The sequence below is a fragment of the Desmodus rotundus genome, chromosome 6 (genome assembly GCF_022682495.2).
Source record: "Desmodus rotundus isolate HL8 chromosome 6, HLdesRot8A.1, whole genome shotgun sequence".
Classification (NCBI taxonomy): Eukaryota; Metazoa; Chordata; class Mammalia; order Chiroptera; family Phyllostomidae; genus Desmodus; species Desmodus rotundus.
This window is the reverse complement of record NC_071392.1, coordinates 130,883,173-130,902,413: the sequence shown is the minus strand read 5'-3', so window position 1 is coordinate 130,902,413 and position 19,241 is coordinate 130,883,173. Positions and strand designations below refer to the sequence as shown.

Below are 19,241 nucleotides of genomic sequence, written 5' to 3'. Positions count from 1 at the left end.
GCTCTGGATAGATATCTGGCATACAACTTTGCCAGGAAGCACCAACTAGAGGGGTGATATCAGAGCAGTGCTGGAGGTAGAGGGCAGACACCCTTGGGATAGCCCCTGTGTATTCTCTAATCCAGTGACAGCAGAGGGAGGTGTAAAGGAGCACAGGGGCCAGATGTCCTGGGAATTTCTTTAAGGTGAGGTTGCATGATTGTGGAAAAAGGTAAGGATGCTAAATGATTGAGCCCAGAGCCTCCCATTTTACAAAAGTTGCCAAGAGGGTGACAAGCTAGAAACCAGTCTTTTCTCCTCCCTCCAGGTATACACTGCCAGCAAAGGTAGCTGGTAAGACTAAGGGAATATATATTCACTGGGGAAAAAAAATCAAGACATGTAAATAAGGAGTATAAAACAAAACAAAAGCTACAGTAAACAAAATGCACTGGGAAAGCCAGAAATGATCAGATCAGCAAAATTTTTAAAGCACAATGAAGAGTCATCAGGAAAATGCAAATCAAAACTAAAAGATACCACTTTTTTTTTTTCCTTCATTAAACTTTGTTTTAATGGGTTTCAAAATTCTGTAACAGATTTTTGTTCAGGTTGTTTCCATTAAAAAATACTGATTTTAAAAACTAGTAACTTAAAAACTGCCACACACACAAAAACCACATGATCTACAAAACATTCACCTCTCCTTCTGAAGGTTTTATAATGCATTGCAATTATTAAAGTCTTTCACTATTAAACTTAAATGGCCTGTTGAGACAAACAGTTCTAAGACCCTACTTCCACCACTGATTAAGACTGGTTGACAGGTATTGGAGATCATATTCATTTAGCCTTCTGAGCTTTCTGGGCAGACTTTTTCTGGTGACTTTCCCAGCTCCAGCTGCCTTCTTGTCCACTGCTTTGATGACACCAACAGCAACTGTCTGGCTCATGTCACGAACAGCAAAGCATCCCAGAGAAGAATAGTCAGAGAAGCTCTCCACACACATGGGCTTGCCAGGAACCATATCTACAATGGCAGCATCACCAGATTTCAAAAACTTTGGGACATCTTCCAGCTTTTTCCCAGAACAACAATCAATCTTCCCCTTCAGCTCAGCAAATTTGCAATCACTGTGACTGTATGACAATCCAGCACAAGTTGCACGTCCAGCACTGATCTGGCCTGCATGGTTCAGGATCATCACCTGAGCTGTGAAGCTGCTCCCATTGGTGGGTCATTTTTGCTGTCAACACCCACACTGCCATGACAAACAACTTTGACAGACATGTTCTTGACACTGATGCCAACACTGTCCAAAGGAAGAGCTTCACTCAAAAGCTTCATGGTGCATTTCAACAGGTTTCACTTCAGTGGTAACGCTGACTGGGGCAAAGGTGACCACTATGCCAGGTTTGAGAACACCAGTCTCCACTTGGCCCACAGAGCAATATCAATTTTGTAGACACACTGGAGGGGCAGACACAGGCGTCTGTCAGTTGGATGAGTTGGTGGTGGGATGCAATACAAGCCTTCAAGCAGCATGGTTCCACTGGCACTGCCATCTGTCTGGGTGACTTTCTATCCCTCGAACTAAGACATGTCAGCACTTGGCTCCAGCATGTTGTCACCACTCCAACCAGAAATTGGCACAAGTGCTACTATGTCAGGGTTGTAGCCAATTTTTTTAATGTAGGCGCTGACTTCCTTAACAATTTCCTCTTATCTCTTCTGGCTGTAGGATGGCTTAGTGGAATCCATTTTGTTAACACCGACAAGCAGCTGTTTCATACCCAGTGTGTCAGCCAGAAGGGCATGCTCACGGGTCTGCACGCTCACGGGTCTGCCCATTCTTGGAGATACACGCTTAAATTCACCAACACTGGCAGCAACCATCAGGACAGCACAGTCAGCTGGGAATGTGCCTGTAATCATGTTTTTGATAAAGCCTGTGTCCTGGGGCATCAAAGATGGTCACATAACACTTGCTGGTCTCAAATTTCCACAGGGCGGTATCGATTATGATACCACACTAACGTTCAGCTTTCAGTTTATCCAAGACCCAGGCACACCTGAAGGAGCCCTTTCCTACCTCAGCAGCCTCCTTTTCAAATTTTTCGATGGTCCTTTTGTTGATCCCACATCTGTAGATTCAGATGGCCTGTAGTGGTACACTTGCCGGAATCTACGTGTCCAATGACCACAATGTTGATATGAGTCTTTTCCTTTCCCATTTTGGCTTTGATTGGTGGTAGTTTTCACAACACCTATGTTCTGGTGGCGAACCCATTGCGAAACAGCTGATACAACTTGATACCCACTAAGATGACTATAATCAAAAGACAGATAATAACAAGCACTGGTAAGGATGTGTGGAGAAATCAGAATCTTCATACAACACTGGAGGGAATGTAAAATAATGTAGCCATTTTGGGAACTAGTTTGTGGTTTTTCAAAAAGGTAAACATCATGCTACCATTTGACTGGGCAATTCCACTCCTGGGTATATACCCAAGAGTGAAAATGTATGTCCACACAAAATCCTGTGCACAAATGTTCACAGCATTATTCACAATAGCCGTAAGGTGCAAACAACACAAATGTCTATCATCTGTTAGATGGATAAACAGAATGTGGTAGAGCCACACAATGGTATATTAATTATTTAGCCATAAAAAATAACAGCACTAATATACACTACAACATAGATGAAGACTGAAAACATTATGCAAAGTGAAATGAAAGAGTCAGAAAAGACCACATATTATGTGATTCCATTTATATGAAATTTCCAGAATAGGCAAATCTATAGAGACAGAAAATACATTAACAGGGGCCGGGAATGGAGGGCAGGGCAACAACAGATAAAGTTTAGATTTCTTTTTAGGATGACAAAAATGTCCTAAAATCGACCATGGTGATATTCATACAATTCTGTGACTATATTATAAACCAATCACTTGTACACTTTAAATGGGTAAACTGTATGGGTAAACTGAATTATATCTCAATAAAGCTATTTTTATTTATTTATTTTTTAAAATTTTATTTATTTAATTTTAGCGAGAGGGGAAGGGAGGGAGGGAGAGAGGGAGAGAAACATCAATGTGTGGTTGCCTCTTGTGCATCCCCTACTGGGGACCTGGCCCACAACCCAGGCATGTGCCATGACTGTGAATAGAACTGGCAACGCTTTGGTTTGCAGGCTGACACTCAATCCACTGAACTACACCAGCCTGGGCTCAATAAAGCTGTTTTCAAAAAGCATAATAAATAGGCTCGAAAGTAATGAAGGAGGCTGGAAATAGGAATGAGTAGTCATAAAGCATCTCTTATCCATTATTAAATACAACAGCACTGAAATAAAGTACTCAGTGAATGAATGATGTTAGGGACAGGTGAAGGATTGCTTCAAAAAGGTGAAGGAAGGGAGATTCAAGATATAGTGGAGTAGGTAAAAACTATACTCACCTCCTCCCAGGACCAAACTGGAATCACAACTAAATTATAGAACAATAATCCTGAATAACCAACTAAAGACTAGATGAAGAGGCATCTTATAACCAGAGATTTATAGAAGAAGCCACATGGAGACTGGTAGTAAGGGTGGAGACACAAAAAACACTGGCCCTGCTCCCATGGGTGGCAGCTGAGGTTCCAAAGGGATATGTCAGCTGGTGGGGTGGGGGGTGTTGCCCCTGAGATGATGGGGTATAAACACCAAGCAGGGCTCCTTAGCCCAAGCACCAGAGCCAGGAAAAGGCATCCACTCAATAACTGGCTGTGAAAAGCAGGGAGGTCTCTATACCCCAGGGAGAGATGGGAGTCCACTTGAAACACATGTATCCTTTTAAAAGGCTAATGCACAAGATTTTACTCATAGCAACTCAACTTGGCCTCCAGCAGAGGAAGGGCAGGGTGGCCAGAGTCCTTAAGGAGAATCTGAGATTTGTGGCTCTGGGAAGAGAGCTGAGTGAGGGATAGCTGCCAGAATCCCTCTGCTGAGTCATTCCCCTATGCCCAAGATGCCATAGTTACTGGGTGGGGCCCTCCTCAACCGGCATAAGCCTGGGGGAAACAAATATCCCCACCCTCTGGATTCCCTCACCCTCCACCCTGAGGAGCTTACACCCTACTGAGCAGTGCAGCCAGAGGCTCTTTCACTGACTGAGCCTAAAAGGCAGCGAATACCTAATGTTCTGCCCCTTACTACTAACAGGTGTGTCCAGACAAAAAAGAAAATATGGCCCAAATGAAAGAAGAGACCAAAGCTCCAGAAAAAATACAACTAAGCAATGAAGAGATAACCAACCTATCACATGCACAGTTCAAAACACTGGTAATCAGGGTGCTCACAGAAATGGTTGAGTATGGTTGCAACATAGAGGGAAAAGTGAAGGCTATGAAAAGTGAAATAAAGGAAAATGTATGGGGAACCAACAGTGACAGGAAGGAAACCAGAACTCAAATCAACAGTTTGGAGAAGAAGGAAGAAATAAACATTCAACCAGAACAGAATGAGGAAACAAGAATTCAAAAAAATGAGGAGAGGCTTAGGAACCTCCAGGACAACTTTAAACGTTCCAACATCTGAATCATAGGGGTGCCAGAAGGAGAAGAGGAAGAGCAAGAAATTGAAAACTTCTTTGAAAAAATAATGAAGAAGAATTTCCCCAATCTGGCAAAGCAAATAAACTTCCAGGAAGTCCAGGAAGCTCAGAGAATCCCAAAGAAGTTGCCCAAGGGAGAACACACCAAGGCACATCATAATTCCATTACCCAAGATTAAAGATAAGGAGAGAATCTTAAAAGCAACAAGAGGAAAGGAGAAAGTTACCTACAAAGGAGTACCCATAAGACTATCAGCTGATTTCTCAAAAGAAACCTTGTAGGCAAGAAGGGGCTGGCAAGAAGTATTCCAAGTCATGAAAGGCAAGGACATACATCCAAGATTACTCTATCCAGCAAAGCTATCATTTAGAATGGAAGGTCAGATAAAGTGCTGCCCAGATAAGGTCAAGTTAAAGGAGTTCATCATTACTAAGCCCTTATTATATGAATGTTAAAGGCACTTATCTAAGAAATAAAAGAAGATCAAAAAACTATGAACCGTAAAATGACAACAAACTGGCAACTATCAACAAATGAACCTAAAAAACAAAGACAAAAACTAAGCAAATTAGAACACGAAAATGGATATCACATGGAAGGTTTTCAGTGGGGAGGGCGAGGGGAAGAATGGGACGGGGGGATGTACAAAGAATAGGAAGCATAATTGGTACGCATAAAATAGACAGGGAGAGGTTAAAAATAGTATGGGAAATGGAGAAGCCAAAGAACTTATATGTACAATCCATGGACATGAACTAAGAGGGGGAATGTTGGAGGGTGGGGGGCACAGGGTGGAGGGGGAATAAAGGGGAAAAATTTGGGAAAACTGTAATAGTATAATAAATAAAATATACTTAAAAAAATTAAAATGGGCTAAGGACTTGAATATACATTTCTCCAAACAGGAAATACAGATGGCCAATAAACTTTGCTCAACATCACTTATCATCAGAGAAATGCAAATTAAAACCACAATGAGATATCATCTCACATCTGCAGAATGGCTATCATCAATAAATCAAGAAACAACAAGTGCTGGCAAGGATGCGAAGAAAAGGGAACTCTTGCCCTGGCTGGTGTGGCTCAGTGGATTGAGTGCTGGCCTGCAAACCAAAGGGTCACTGGTTCGATACCCAGTCAGGACACATGCCTGGGTTGCAGGCCAGGTCCCCCAGTGGGGCGTGCACAAGAGGCAACCACACATTGATGTTTCTCTCCCTCTCTTCTCCCTTCTTTCTCCTCTATCTAAAAATAAATAAATTGAATCTTTGAAAAAATAAAAGAGCACCCCCGTGCTCTGTTGGTGGGAATGCAGATTGGTGCAGACACTGTGGAAAGCTGTATGGATTTACCCCGAAAATTAAAAATGAAACTGCTTTATGACCCAGTGATATTACTTGTGAAGATGTATCTGAAGAAACCCGAAACACCAATTCAAAAGAATATATGCACCCCTATGTTCATTGCAGCGTTATTTATAATAGTCAAGATTTAGAATCAGCCCAAGTGTCCATAAGTAGATGAGTGGGTAAAAAAGCTGTGGTGAATTTATATAATGGAATACTACCGGCTGTAAAAAAAAAAAAAAAAGAAAGCAAGAAAGAAAATTGTACCCTTTGTGACAGCACAGATGGACCTGGCGAGCATCATGTTAAATGAAATAAGTCAGCCAGAAAAAGACAAGGACCATATGATTGCACTCATATGTGGACTCTAATGAGCAAAATGAACTAACAAGCAAAACAGAGACAGACACACAGATAGAGAGCATGCTGACTGCTGCCTGAGAAGGAGACTGGGTAAGAGGGTAGAGGGATAGAGAAAAAAACAAGAAAAAGAGAAAAAATCTCATGGACATGAACAACAGTGTGGTGCCTGTCGGTGGGCTGGGCATGGAAAGAGGTGAAGGAGAGTATGGGGGGATAAATGGTGATGGATGGAGACTTGAGTTGGGGTGGTGAACACACAATACAGTATACAGATGATGTGTTATAGAACCATGTACCTGAAATCTGTATAATTTTCTTAACTAATATCACCCCAATACATGCAATTAAAAGAAAAAAAAATGAAATGAAAAGAAATGAAAAGCCCTGGCCAGGTGGCTCAGTTGCTTGGAGGGTCATCCCATGCACCAAAAAGTTGTGGGTTTAATTCCCAGTAAGGGCACATAGCTGGGCTGTGAGTTCGATCCCTGCTTAGGGTGTGAATAGTAGGCAACCAATCAACATTTCTCTCTCATACTGATGTTTCTCTCTATCTCTCTCTCCCTCTACTCTCCTCTCTCTCTAAAATCAACAAACATTATCCTTTGGAGAGGATTTAAAAAAGAAAGGCAAAGGAAGAGATAAAGAAAAGAACTAATGGTGTCAATGTCCATATTAGGAACCCAAAAGGAGATGAAAAAACATATAGGAGGAATATATTAAAAGAAGCAATTTTGAAGAATTTCCCAGATTAAAGAAGCACAGAAGAGAACGTCCAGTTTCCAGTCTGGCATATAAACAGACAACATCCTAACAAGTAAAAGCTGAACAAACTGAAAATCAAACTTCTTAGGTCCATCAGAGAATTGAGGTCACAGGGCAAACTGCTACCCCCAAACAGGAGAGACAGACAGAAGGATACAGAGAATCACAACTTACCAAAGCAGAAACTAATGAATACAAAGCTCTGGGAACAAGTGCCAGGTAGAAAAACCTAAACTACAAATGCAAAATTGCTGGAGGTTCAGTGTGAGCAAATCCTAGAGACAAACCTCCGGGAGGAGGGGGACACATTTTTGTGAGTTTTCTTGATACTTCCAGGAGCTCTACCAGGTTCTCAAGGTAAAGAGCAAAGAAAAATTGCCTCATGCTTCTGGCAAGAGGAGGGGAAAAGCAGCCATTTTGAAATATATCAGAGTACAATGTACTCTGTTCTTCTTAACAAGGCCTGTCCTCAAGAGAAACCATTTTGCCAGAGCCCACCCTAATGTCTTTTTTTAAAAAGTATTTTGTTAAAAACATTTCCCCCACAGTTTTACTGAGAAATAACTTATATCACTCCCTAATTTTCAAGTATACAACATGATGGTTTGATATACATTTATTGTGAAATGATTGCCACAATGGGTTAACATCCATCTTCTCATGTAAGTATAATAAAAAGAGAAAAAAGAAAACAACGTTTTCCTTGTAATAAGAATCTTAAGATTTACTGTTAACAACTTTCCTATATATCATACAGTAGTGTTGGCTATAGTTACCATGTTGTATGTTACATTCCTAGTATGTATTTATCTTACACCTGGAAATTTGTACCTTTTGATCACCTTCCTCCAATGCCCCCTCCTCCCACCCTCTGCCTCTGGTAACCACAAGTCTGATCTCTATGAGTTGTTGTTTTTAACTCCACATATGAGATAATAGAGTATTTGTCTGTCTGTCTGACTTATTTCCCTCAGCATAATGCCTTAACAATACAGAACACTTCACAAATTTGCCTATCATCCCTGTGCAGAAGCCATACTAATCTTCTCTGTATTGTTCCAATTTTAGTATATGTGCTGCCAAAGTGAGCACATTGAGGTTTTATCAGAGCCTAAACAACCTGTGGAAAGGGAAATACCCAATTGCAGCTCCCTCTAGCCATCCCATCCCTATTAGCTGGGGAGGAAAAACTGAGAAGCCCTTGTGAAATTCACAGCCCACGGGCACATGCTCACCAAAAGAATGATAAAAGTTGTGTGTACAAGAGTAAGATCCCAATATCCCACCCACCTTAACTCCCTGCTGCCAGATGATTGCCCTCCTCCCCACAGAAGTCTGGAGGTCTAGATCTGATCTCTAGATAAGGTATGACCGGGCCTCTGGACAGGGCAGCTCACACAGCATTAAGCTAAAGGCTAAGGTCCCCATTCCCCACTTGGCAACCAGGGTCCTGAGTCTGAACCAATCCTTTATGGCAACTCTGACAACAGAAAAGACCTCAAGGAAGAAATACTGGAGGTCCTCAACAGATAACTATTCCATTGTCTAAATGCTTCCTGCATTGCTGTTAAACTGGCCCTCAGCTTTACCCAATGCTGGCTTGGGATTATGGCTTTAAATTCAAGGCCTTTCAGACACGGAAGGCCTCACATTTTACTTCCCAGGCAGCTCCCCTCAGAAAGCCACTAACTATATGCTCTGCTAAACCAGAGGGTAAACATACAAAAAGGTAAAGATAGAGCACAGGAACAGGAGATTCAATACAAAGAGGGAACAAATGAATCCTCAGTGAAAGGTGGTCCCAGGACCAGTGTATCACACACAAAAGGCAGCCAGTAGAGCTGCCTGGGGGCCAACATGCTGAGGCTATTATCACTAAGTCCCTGCCGCTACTGAACCATTTTTTAACCCTGAGAAGTAGTGGCCCAGAATCTCTCTGTGCCCTGCTTGGCTTCACCATGTACTCTGAGACTCTACTCCATCCACGCCTGCTCCCTGGCTCAGCTGAGGACACCTGCCCCACCAATAACTACTCTGACCTCCTATGAGCTGGAAGAAAGCCTGTCAGCCCAGACAGGAAACACAGAGGACCTCATTCCCAAAGTCCAGACTTCTGTCACACTGCCTGGCATATACTGCAGCTCAGGTGGTAGTAAGCCTTATGTTTCCCAGGACTCCCTAATGACCCAGACCACTGACTTTTCTCAGACAGGCTCATGGGAGGTGCAGCCAGTACGTGACTGTATGAGTTTCCTGGAGCTGTTGTATCAATGGGGTGACTTAAAACAACAGAAATTTATTCTCTCATAGTTCTGGAGTCAGGAAATCAGGAATCAATATGTCAGCAGGGCCATGCTCTTTCTGAACTCTCTGGGGGACAATCTGTCCCATGCCTTTCTCTTGGCTTCTGATGTTGCCAGCAATTGTTGGTATCCCTTGGCTTATAGACATACCACTCTGCTTCAGTCATCACATGGTATTCTCCCTATATGCCTGTGTTTGTGTCTCTTCTCTTCTTGTGAAGACACTGGTCATATTGCATTAAGGGCCCAGCCTACTCCAGTATGATCTTATCTTAACTGACTATATGTACAAGAGGCCTATTTCCAAATAAGTTTACATTCACATATGGGGGGGGGGTAGGACTTTAATATATCCTTTGGTGGGACACAATTCAATCTACAGCGATGACCCATAAAGACTACTTAGCTTATCTTCTCCTGGAAGCCTTCATTTGCGAGTCAATTTCCTTACACACTAAGTGCTTCCCACTTAATTTTTTTAAACTGAAAGTGTATTGTTTAGGGATAAAGACATTTAAAAAGTAGAAGAATGCTGAACAAGTAAGAAAAATGACTCCCTCTGGGAGGAGCAGGTAGTGCACAGGATTTTGCAGGTGTTTGTAATGCTGTTTCTTAACCCAGGAGATAGAGGCATAGGCAGTTATTTTATTCATCGCTATAAAATATACCCATATGTTTTATGCATTCTTCTATGGGTATGACACATTTCATAATTAAAAAAAAAATAAAGTATAGACATTAAAAAAGCAAACCCATGAGAACAAAAAACAGATGAAAAGATGATGGCAACAAAGTATATGAATAAGTGGCAAATGACTTAGACCAGAGAGCCAAAATCTAAGGCAGTAGTGAGTGAAAGGTTTTCTTAGGCTCCGCCGAGAATAAAGCCAATCAGCCACAAAATTAGGCAGTACAGAGCTTTATTTGGGGTTTGCGTTCCTGGACGAAATTCTCCCGTCGGCGCCGAGCTGGCCAAAGAAGTCACGCCAAGCAGGGAATATGGTGGGGTTTTAAGCACCAAAATTCTGATTGGCTCCCCTCGAGGGCTAGGGATTGGTCTCCTGGTACAAAGCCGCGATCCATCATTGGTGGTTCCCCTCGAGCTCCAGCTGTCAGTCAGATATCCCCACTCATCCTGATATTCTGACATCTTTGACACGATAAGGGGCGGGCTTAGGTTGCCAGGGGGATATCCCCGCCCACCCTAACAGTGAGGACAGTCCAGGAGCAGCATGATTCATAGGCCAGAGCCTCAGGAAAGGGCAGCAACTGGGGACACCAGGTCCAACTAAAGTTGAGAGTCTCTTTATTTAAGGGGTTAAAGCCCCCACTGCTCATATCCAGAAATGATCTTCCCCTCCATGGGAAGAAGACTACACGCTGCAGAGGCTCAAAAGAGATTCTGGACACAGGGGCACCTGACACAGCCAAGGGTGGAAGTACTGTCCTAAAAACGGACATTCAGTGGAAGTTTACCAGCTGATGGGTTGGCTCCCGGCCCCCCTCACTTGCTCCTAGGATGCAGGCAGACAGGTTTTTACTCCCCAGGAAAGATGGGAAATAGGAGAAAAAATATTAAGGGGATCCATCTGGAGTAGGGGTCATTGGCAAACTCTAGCCCATATGCCAAATCTAGCCTGTTTTAGTAAATAAAGTTTTATTGGAGTACAGCCACACCCATGCATTATGTCTTACCTGTGCTGCTTTTACAACAGTAATGTTGGATAGTTGCAACTGAGACTGTGTGGCCTGCAAAGCAAAAACTGTTTACTATCTGCCCCTTTACAGAAAAAGTTTGTTAACCCTTGGTCTAATAGTGGTGCTCTGAAAAGACAACAGGAAACGAGAAGATAGGAAATTAAGACTTCCTATAACTCAAGGAGAGTTTCAAATTGAGGGCCCACACATAAAACACTGAGTACAATGAAACAAAAAGCCCTAAACTACTGAATAATATCAGAACAGTGGCAACAAAGAGAAGAGCCCACTAGTTGCCAAAGAACAAGACAGGAAAATGTGCAAAGAGTCCAAATAAGCAATTCACAGAGAAACAACTGGGGAACATGAAAACTGTTTAACCTTACTGATAATCAAACAAATTCACTTTGCAGCTCTCAGTTAGCTAAACTAGTCAAAGGCTGATTAAGAGCAAGTGCTAGCAAAGATACAGGGAATATAAGACCTCTCATTCCTGCTGTGTGAAGGTGTGGTTCTGGCAGTTTGAATGGAATTCATTGCTCCAAGAGTACATTTAGACTTGGGTTCCACTAAATCATCTCAAGCAATGCTGACACCACACTGATTCCTTGGCTGCTATGTTGGCCTCTCCATGTTGTCTCCTAACCACACAGATGTTTACATGTTTTCAGATCCTGCTAAGCACATGGTCTGGTACAGTAATGTTCTCAATGCAACTATCAATCAAAGCTATGAAACAAACCATGGACAGCTATCCTCAGGGATGAACTGATACAATGAAAATGTCTAGGTTCTGCCTTGAATGCCCCAAGAGGAAAACACCCCAGATGTATGAAGGGGTATTCAGACTGAGCTATTTCAAAAAATTAAGCCCAGCAATTTTTGTAGTTTTCTTTCTTGCTGTTTTCGTTTCTCTCCCAAAAAATTACTCAGGACTTTAATAGTCACAGCATAACTGTGTCCACTCCATGGTGCCGCCTGCCCCACCTCCACTCCCACCCTGAGTTTAAGAGTGTGTGCTAACTCACCTGGTATCGGTCAAGGATTCTGAAGTCCTGACAGGTGGTTCTGTATGTGGCTTGGGCAGCAGGAAGACTGGAAACTCCTCCTTCTTTGGCTCCATAAATCCCATCAACTAACAGAAGAGCAGCATTAACTACTTGATCCAAGTCAAAAAGTGGTAATCCCCTCTCCCTTTTTGCTTGTCTGATAATCAATTTACGCTTCAGTCTCCGAGCTTCTGGTGTCATGGCAACAGCACTGGGACAAGCTTCCAGCCTCTTCAGAAGCAGTTTCTCCTCATAGATGCTCACAGGGGTATATTTGGGCCCTTTAGGTTTCCTGTCCTTCTCCAGCTGTGGCTTCCTCTTTTCTCGAGCCCTTGTTTGCAAAGATGTGTTAGAATCTGTGTCTTCGCTGTCAATGTCCATTCTGTCGGGTTTTTCTTCCTCACTCTCTACCTCCTGCTTTATCTGCTCGGGTGCTCTGACCTTCTTTCTGCCCCCGACCACTGTCCCAGAAGCTGCTGACCCAGCAGGGGGTGGGACGTACTCCATCCCTGGATCTATGACTCCATCACCTTCCATCTCATCATCATCTGTGCAGAGCATAACACAAAACAGAAGAAATGCAAAGCACACCACATGCAAGGTGAAAACATACACTTTTATATCATGGGCCATACATAAAATAAAAGACCCACAAAAGGCTGTCTTACCATGAAACAGGGCTTGTGGTGGCATCACGTCTGGAATCAGATCTGCTTCTGAAAGCAAGCTAGGTGTGGCTGAGTGAGAGGCAGGAGTCCCGGGGGCAGAGAAATCCAGAGAAGGAGAAGGAGATGGGCTTGTCAGCGGGGTGCGGTCAGAGGAGCTCAAGGATGAAAAGTCAATCACTTCTCCTTTTTCTAGAATCACGTCAGGCCTGCGGCCTCGACTTACAAATTTTACTGGGGTTGAAGAAGTGCTCCTGTCAAGAAAGCCAGCTGCTTCCTTCTGTGCTCTTCTAATGTCTTTTGCTTCCTGAGTACGGGACCTTTTCTCTTTTAATTCCATGGCCGATTCCACAGGATTACGACTCGCACGTTTTCTCAGTCCCTCAACAGTAATGATGGGATCTAAAGTTGGTTTTGAGGCTGCTGGAAAAGAATAAATGTCTAAATTTTTTGAAATTATATTTTATTAATTATACAATTACATTCCCCCCCGCCCCTTACCCACCTTTACCCAGAACTCCCCACTCCCTCAGGCAATCTCCACACAAATGCATGTCCATGGGTCAAGCATATAAGTTCTTAGGCCACTCCATTTCCTATACTATACTTTATATCACCAAAGCTACTCTGTAACTACCTATTTGTATTTCTTAATCCCTTCACCTCTTCATCATTCCCCCACACCCTACTCCCATCTGGTAACCAACCAAATGCTCGCCACACCCATGATTCTGATTCTATTCTCTTGTTTGCTTAGTTTGTTTTTTAAATTTAATTGTTGATAGACATGTATTTTTGCCATTGTATTGATCATAGTTTTGATCTTCTTTTTCTTAAATAAGTCCCCTTTAATGTTTTATATAATACTGGTTTGGTGATGATGAACTCCTTTACCTTTTTCTTGTCTAGGAAGCTCTTTATTTGCCCTCCAATTCTAAGTGATCGTTTTGCTGGGTAGAGCAATCTTGGCTGTAGGACCCTACTTTCCATGACTTTGAGTATTTCTTGCCAATCCCTTCTACACTACAAAGTTACTTTTGAGAAATCAGCTTACAGTCTTATGAGAACTCCCCTACAGGTAACTAACTGCTTTTCTCTTGCTGCTTTTTAGATTCTCTATTTATCTTTTATCTTTGGCATTTGGATGATGATGTGCCTTGGCGTGGTCCTCTTTGCAACCATCTTGTTTGGGACTCTGTGCTTCCTGGACTTCTATGTCTATTTCCTTCACCAAGTTAGGGAAGTTTTCTTTCATTATTTTTTCACATATATTTCCAACTTCTTGCTCTTTCTCTGCTCCTTCTGGCAACCCCATAAAGCAAATGTTGGACCGCTTAAAGTTGTCCCAGAGGCTGTTTATACTACCCTCATTTTTTTAAATTCTTTTTTCTTGTTGTTGTTCCAATGGCTGTTTTTTGTTTCCTCATGTTCCAAATCATTGATCTGATTCTCAGCTTCATCCATTCTACTGTTCTTTCTCTGTAAATTTTTCTTTATATCAAATAGTGTATTATTCATTTCTGACTGGATCTTTTTTGTTCTGCTGAGGTCCTCACTAAGTTCCCTGAGCATCCTTATAAAGTGTTTTGAACTCTGCACCTGATAGCTTGCTTATCTCCATTTCGTTTAGCTCTTTTTCTAGAGTTATAATCTTTTCTTTCATTTTAGCCATGATTCTTTGTCTCCTTTTTTGGCAGCCTCCCCTATGTTTGTTTCTATGTATTAAGTAGAGCTGCTATGACTCCGTGTCTTGGAATGTAGCCTAATGTAGTAGGTATCCTGTAGGGTCCAATGGCACAGCCTTCCCTATCACCCAAGCTGGGTATGCTAGATGCACCCTTAGAGTGTGGCTGTGTACACTCTACTCCTCTAGTTGAGCTTTGATTGCTGTTGGCAAGTCAATGGAAGGGATTTACCCAGGCCAGTCAGCTGCAAGCACTGGCTGTGACCACTAACCACCAACCTCCACCATCCATGGAGGATCATCTGTGCAGGGGCAGGGTAGTGGTGTTATGCCATGGTCTGCAGCTGCCTACCAGGTACACAGGCTCTGGGATTTCCTGGGTAATGCTAGGAAAGGTCAGCCCCCATGTGTGTTTAGCCTGGGGCCACCCTGCCTGAACTATAAAGCAATCTTAATGATAGCTGCTACTTGTGCTGGGCTTGGAGATTCCTTGGTGAAGCCATGCTGTGAATCTAGGCTGAATGCTGTTAGTGGAGGGCCTGAGACTCAATGAGGGCAGCAGTTCCATTTTTGAGGATTTAGGAAGTTGTGAAGCATGAGCCAAGACTAGCCAGTCATCTGGAAAAGCAGCCTGGGTGGGCCCATAAGTTGAGTGGGGTGGAGTCTCTGGGGATCTCCAAGGTGGGTCAAACAGTGTTAGCCAGGTTGATGGAGTCTCAGACATGGCATTAGCTTGCCAGCTCTGTGTCTCAGTCAGGGAAGGGTTCAGAAAACGAACAATAGACTCCGCTCACCTTGATGCCAGACACTTCAGTTTCTGCCTGTATGCCACTGGTGCCTTTCAAGCTGTTACCTCAGTGCTGGACTTCAGAGGGGTTGAGTCTGAGTAGGTGAGTTCATGTGTGGGTTCTTTAAGAGGCCCTGCTTGGGGCTCCAGCAGTTTCTTCCACCAACATAAACCCCACTGATTTTTGCAGCCAGAAGTTGTGGGGACTTACCTTCTTGGCACTGGGACCCTGGGCTGGGGGTCTGGTGTGGGGCTGAGACTCCTCACTCCCAAGATATCCCTCCTGAATTTTTATCCACCACCTCTGGGTGTGGGACCAGAACATTCCATGGCTCTGCATCTATACCTCTCCTACCAGTCTGGATGGATGTGATTTCTTTAATTCTGTAGTTGTCAGACTTCCATTTAACTCTATTTCTGATGGTTCTGAGTGATGGCTGTTCTATATTTTAATTGTAATTTTAATGTGGTTTTGAGAGGAGGCAAGTCATGTCTGCCTGTGCTGCCATCTTGACCAGAAGTCCCTCTAAATTTTTAAATAATCATTTAGCTTTCATTTCTGTTGCTAATTTACTGTTTTGCTAATTTATAGTTATTGTGGTAAACCTATTACCACATTCAAAATAGAGAAATGCTCAGTGAACGCTTTATTTTGTTTTCCTTTTTTTTTCAGTTATTTTTACTCCTGGTCATTAGTTTAAGAACCTTTTCTGACTCCTCTTTCCTATACCCCATCACTAATCTCACATTTTCTTTTGGGTGGCTTCTCCTAATTGTTCTTCCCCTTCCTTTCCATTATTTAATTAACTCAATAAATACTTACTGAACAACTGCTAAGTCAATGAATGCTTTAAATGAGGACTTAGATATCTCTTAAGAAAAAAGTTATAATACACATTTAAACAACTAATTACTATCTTTTACCTACTAGAATTGGTAAACATTAAAAGTTTAATAATGCTCAGCAAGCATAGGGAGAAATGAACATTTTCATACCAGAACATAAATTTTACTACAATTTTTTGGAGGGTAATTTGGCAATAGACAAAAGTTTTCAATTAACATGGTTTTTGATTGAGCAACATCCTTCCAGGAATTTATCACAAAAAATTCTGCACAAGTACACAAATGTAATATTGTAATACTATTTAAAATAACAACAAAAGGTTCTAGAAATAAGCAAAATGTCCACCGACAGGGGTTTAATAAATTACCATATAGCCATTCAATGGAATGCAATGAAATAAAAGATCTGCATGTACAGCTATGGAAAAATATCCAAGGTATACTTGTAAGCAGGGGGATAACTGAAGAACAAGTATTATGGGTCCATTTACAGTTTTTCTTTAAAAATAACAAAATGTTTAAATGTGCAAAGACAATTTCTAAAGGCATTCACAAGAGTCAACAGTGGTTACTCTGGGGAGTGAAACTGCAGGAAGGGGTGCCTGCAGAGAGGCACCTTCCAGAATTTATACCCTTTAATCCCATTTGATTTTTTCACAAGTATATCTTTTAAAATGTAAAAGCTGACCTGTATAATTTTGTTAACCAGTGTTACACCAATAAATTCAATTTAAAAAAGTTAGAATAAAAAAATAATAATGTAAAATTTGAAGCTAGGTGAATGGTATGTGGGGATTCATTAAATTACTCTCCATATTTGCATATATTTAAAATTTTTCATGATAAAAAAGGTTCAAAACAGGACTTCCAGTTAAGGTGGAGGTATAGGTAAACACACTTTGGCTTCTCATGCAACTACAGAAAAAATACAAGTAGACTACAAAACAACTTTCACCCAGAAATGTCAGAAAATCAAGCTGTAAGGAAGTCCAACAACCAAGGACTTAAAGAAGCCACATTCCTTCAGATGGGTAGGAGGGGTGGAGACGTGGAGAGAGGTAGAGAGGCACAGAAAGGCACGATGCCGCAGAGGCAGTGTGGAGAGGCAGCAGAACTGGCCGTCCCACATTCACATGTGGTGGATAAAAATTGGGAGGGATATTTCAGGTGCACAGGATTATTGGCCCAAACCAGACTACCCAGCAGCCCAGGGTTCCAGCACCTCAAAGATAATCCCCAGAACATCTGGATGTGAAAAAAGTGGGCGCTGGGGTGTGGAAGAAACTGCCAGATTATCAGGAGACTCATCTTAAAGGTCCTGCATAGACGTAGGATTTACAAAGACTCACCCCCTCTAGGATTCAGCACCAGGGCTACAGCTGGAAGGGCACAAGTGGCATATGGGGAGAAAGTGAGGAGACTGAAAACGGTGATGGCTGGGAGACAGGTTCCTCCCAGGCAAACCACCAGAAGCCAGGCAGCCGCACTGTCTCCTCTCTGAGCGTTCTCCCCCCCGCCACAAAGCCACAAAGTGGTAAAAAGGGTTGCCCTACCCTGGCAATCATCTAAGGCTCTGTCCCACACTATTAACAGATCATCTCTTCTAGAATAGGCCAGGCTACTAAGACAGGGAGTCAATGTAGCTCTACATAACACACAGAAACAAACACAGGGAGACTGCTAAAATGAGGAGACAAAGAAATATGCCCCCATTGAAAGAACGAAACAAAACTCCAGAAAAAGAATAAAATGAAACATAGATAACCAACCTATGAGATGCAGAGGTCAAAACACTGCTTATAAGAATACTCAATGAACTCATTGAGTATGGCAACAGCATGATAAAGACCCAGGCAGAAATGAAGGTTACATTAAGTGAAATAAAGAAAAATCTACATGGAACCAACAGTGGAATGGATAAAACTGAATATCAATTCAACAAATTGGAATAAGGAAGAAAAAAGCATACAATCAGAATATCAAGAAGAAATAAGAATTTTAAAAAGTGAGGATAGAATAATAAGCCTCAGGGACATCTTCAAACGTATTAACATCCCACTCATAACAATGCCAGAAGGAGAAGAGCAAGAGCAAGAAACTGAAAATTTATTTGGAAAAAAAAAAAGGGAGAGAAAACTTCCCCTATTTGGTGAAGGAAACAGACATACAAGTCCAGGAAGCACAGAGAGTCCCAAACAAGTGGGACCCAAAGAGTACCACACCAAGGCACACCATAATTAAAATGCCCAAGATTAAAAATATAGAATCCTAAAAGCAACAAGAGAAAAGAAGAGAATTACCTACAAAGGAGTTCTAGTAATTGTCAGCTGATTTCTCAAAAGACACTTTGCTGGACAGAAGGGACTGGCAAGAAACATTCAAAGTGATGAAAAGTGAGGCCCTACAACCTGGAGTACTCTATTTAACAAAGTTATAATTTAGAATTGAAGGGCAGATAAAGTGCTTCATAGACCAGGTACAGCTAAAGTTTTTCATCATTACCAAGCCATTACTATATGAAATGTTAAAGGGACCTATTTAAGAAAATAACCAAAACTATAAACATTAAAATAGCAACAAATTCACAACTACCAACAACTGAATCTAAAAAAACAAAAACAAGCAAAAATCCAGAACAGGAACAGAATCATAGATACATAGATCATTTGGATGGTTATCAGCTAAGAGGGGGAAAAGATGCAGGGATTAAGGAGCATAAATTGATAGGTACAAAATAGACAGGGAGATGTTAAGAATAGCATTGGAAATGCGAAGCCAAAGAAATTACATGCACGAATCATGGACATGAACTAGGAAATAGGACTGCAGGAGGGAATGAGGGTACCAGGTGGAGTGGGGCAAAGGGGAGAAAACTGGGACAACTGTAATAGCATAATCAATAAAACATATATTTTTTTTAAACTTTCAAACAAGGGGAGGCAAGATGGCAGAGGAGTGAGTGGAAGCCACACTAACCTCCGCCCAGGATGAATCTGGAATTACAACTAAACTGTGGAGAAATCACCTAGAAGAAACAACTGAACAAAAGAGAGAGAGAAAACTTATAACCTTGGACAGACAGAAGAATAATCTTCAGTACTGACTGACTGGTAAGGAGTGTGGAAAAGACTGGCTGGGTGACGACAG

At 42.0% G+C, this 19,241-nt stretch overlaps 1 protein-coding gene and 1 non-coding gene across 3 annotated transcripts in view; both read right to left on the bottom strand.

The window, feature by feature from the left end:
* The window catches only part of KAT14 (lysine acetyltransferase 14), a 47,796-nt gene that overhangs the window by 8,454 nt on the left and 20,101 nt on the right, over positions 1-19,241 (bottom strand). The window contains exons 5-6 of one of the 2 annotated variants that reach the window (XM_024559430.4): positions 12,781-13,200; positions 12,092-12,660 (exon numbers count right to left, since the gene is read on the bottom strand). In XM_024559430.4, the coding sequence (XP_024415198.1) occupies positions 12,092-12,660; positions 12,781-13,200 (989 nt within the window). The remainder of the gene's footprint in view (positions 1-12,091; positions 12,661-12,780; positions 13,201-19,241) is intronic. The other variant, XM_024559431.4, reaches the window with a different exon arrangement.
* Positions 8,048-8,154, bottom strand: LOC112304288 (U6 spliceosomal RNA). The gene has a single exon (XR_002974731.2). It is a non-coding gene; the product is annotated as a U6 spliceosomal RNA (small nuclear RNA).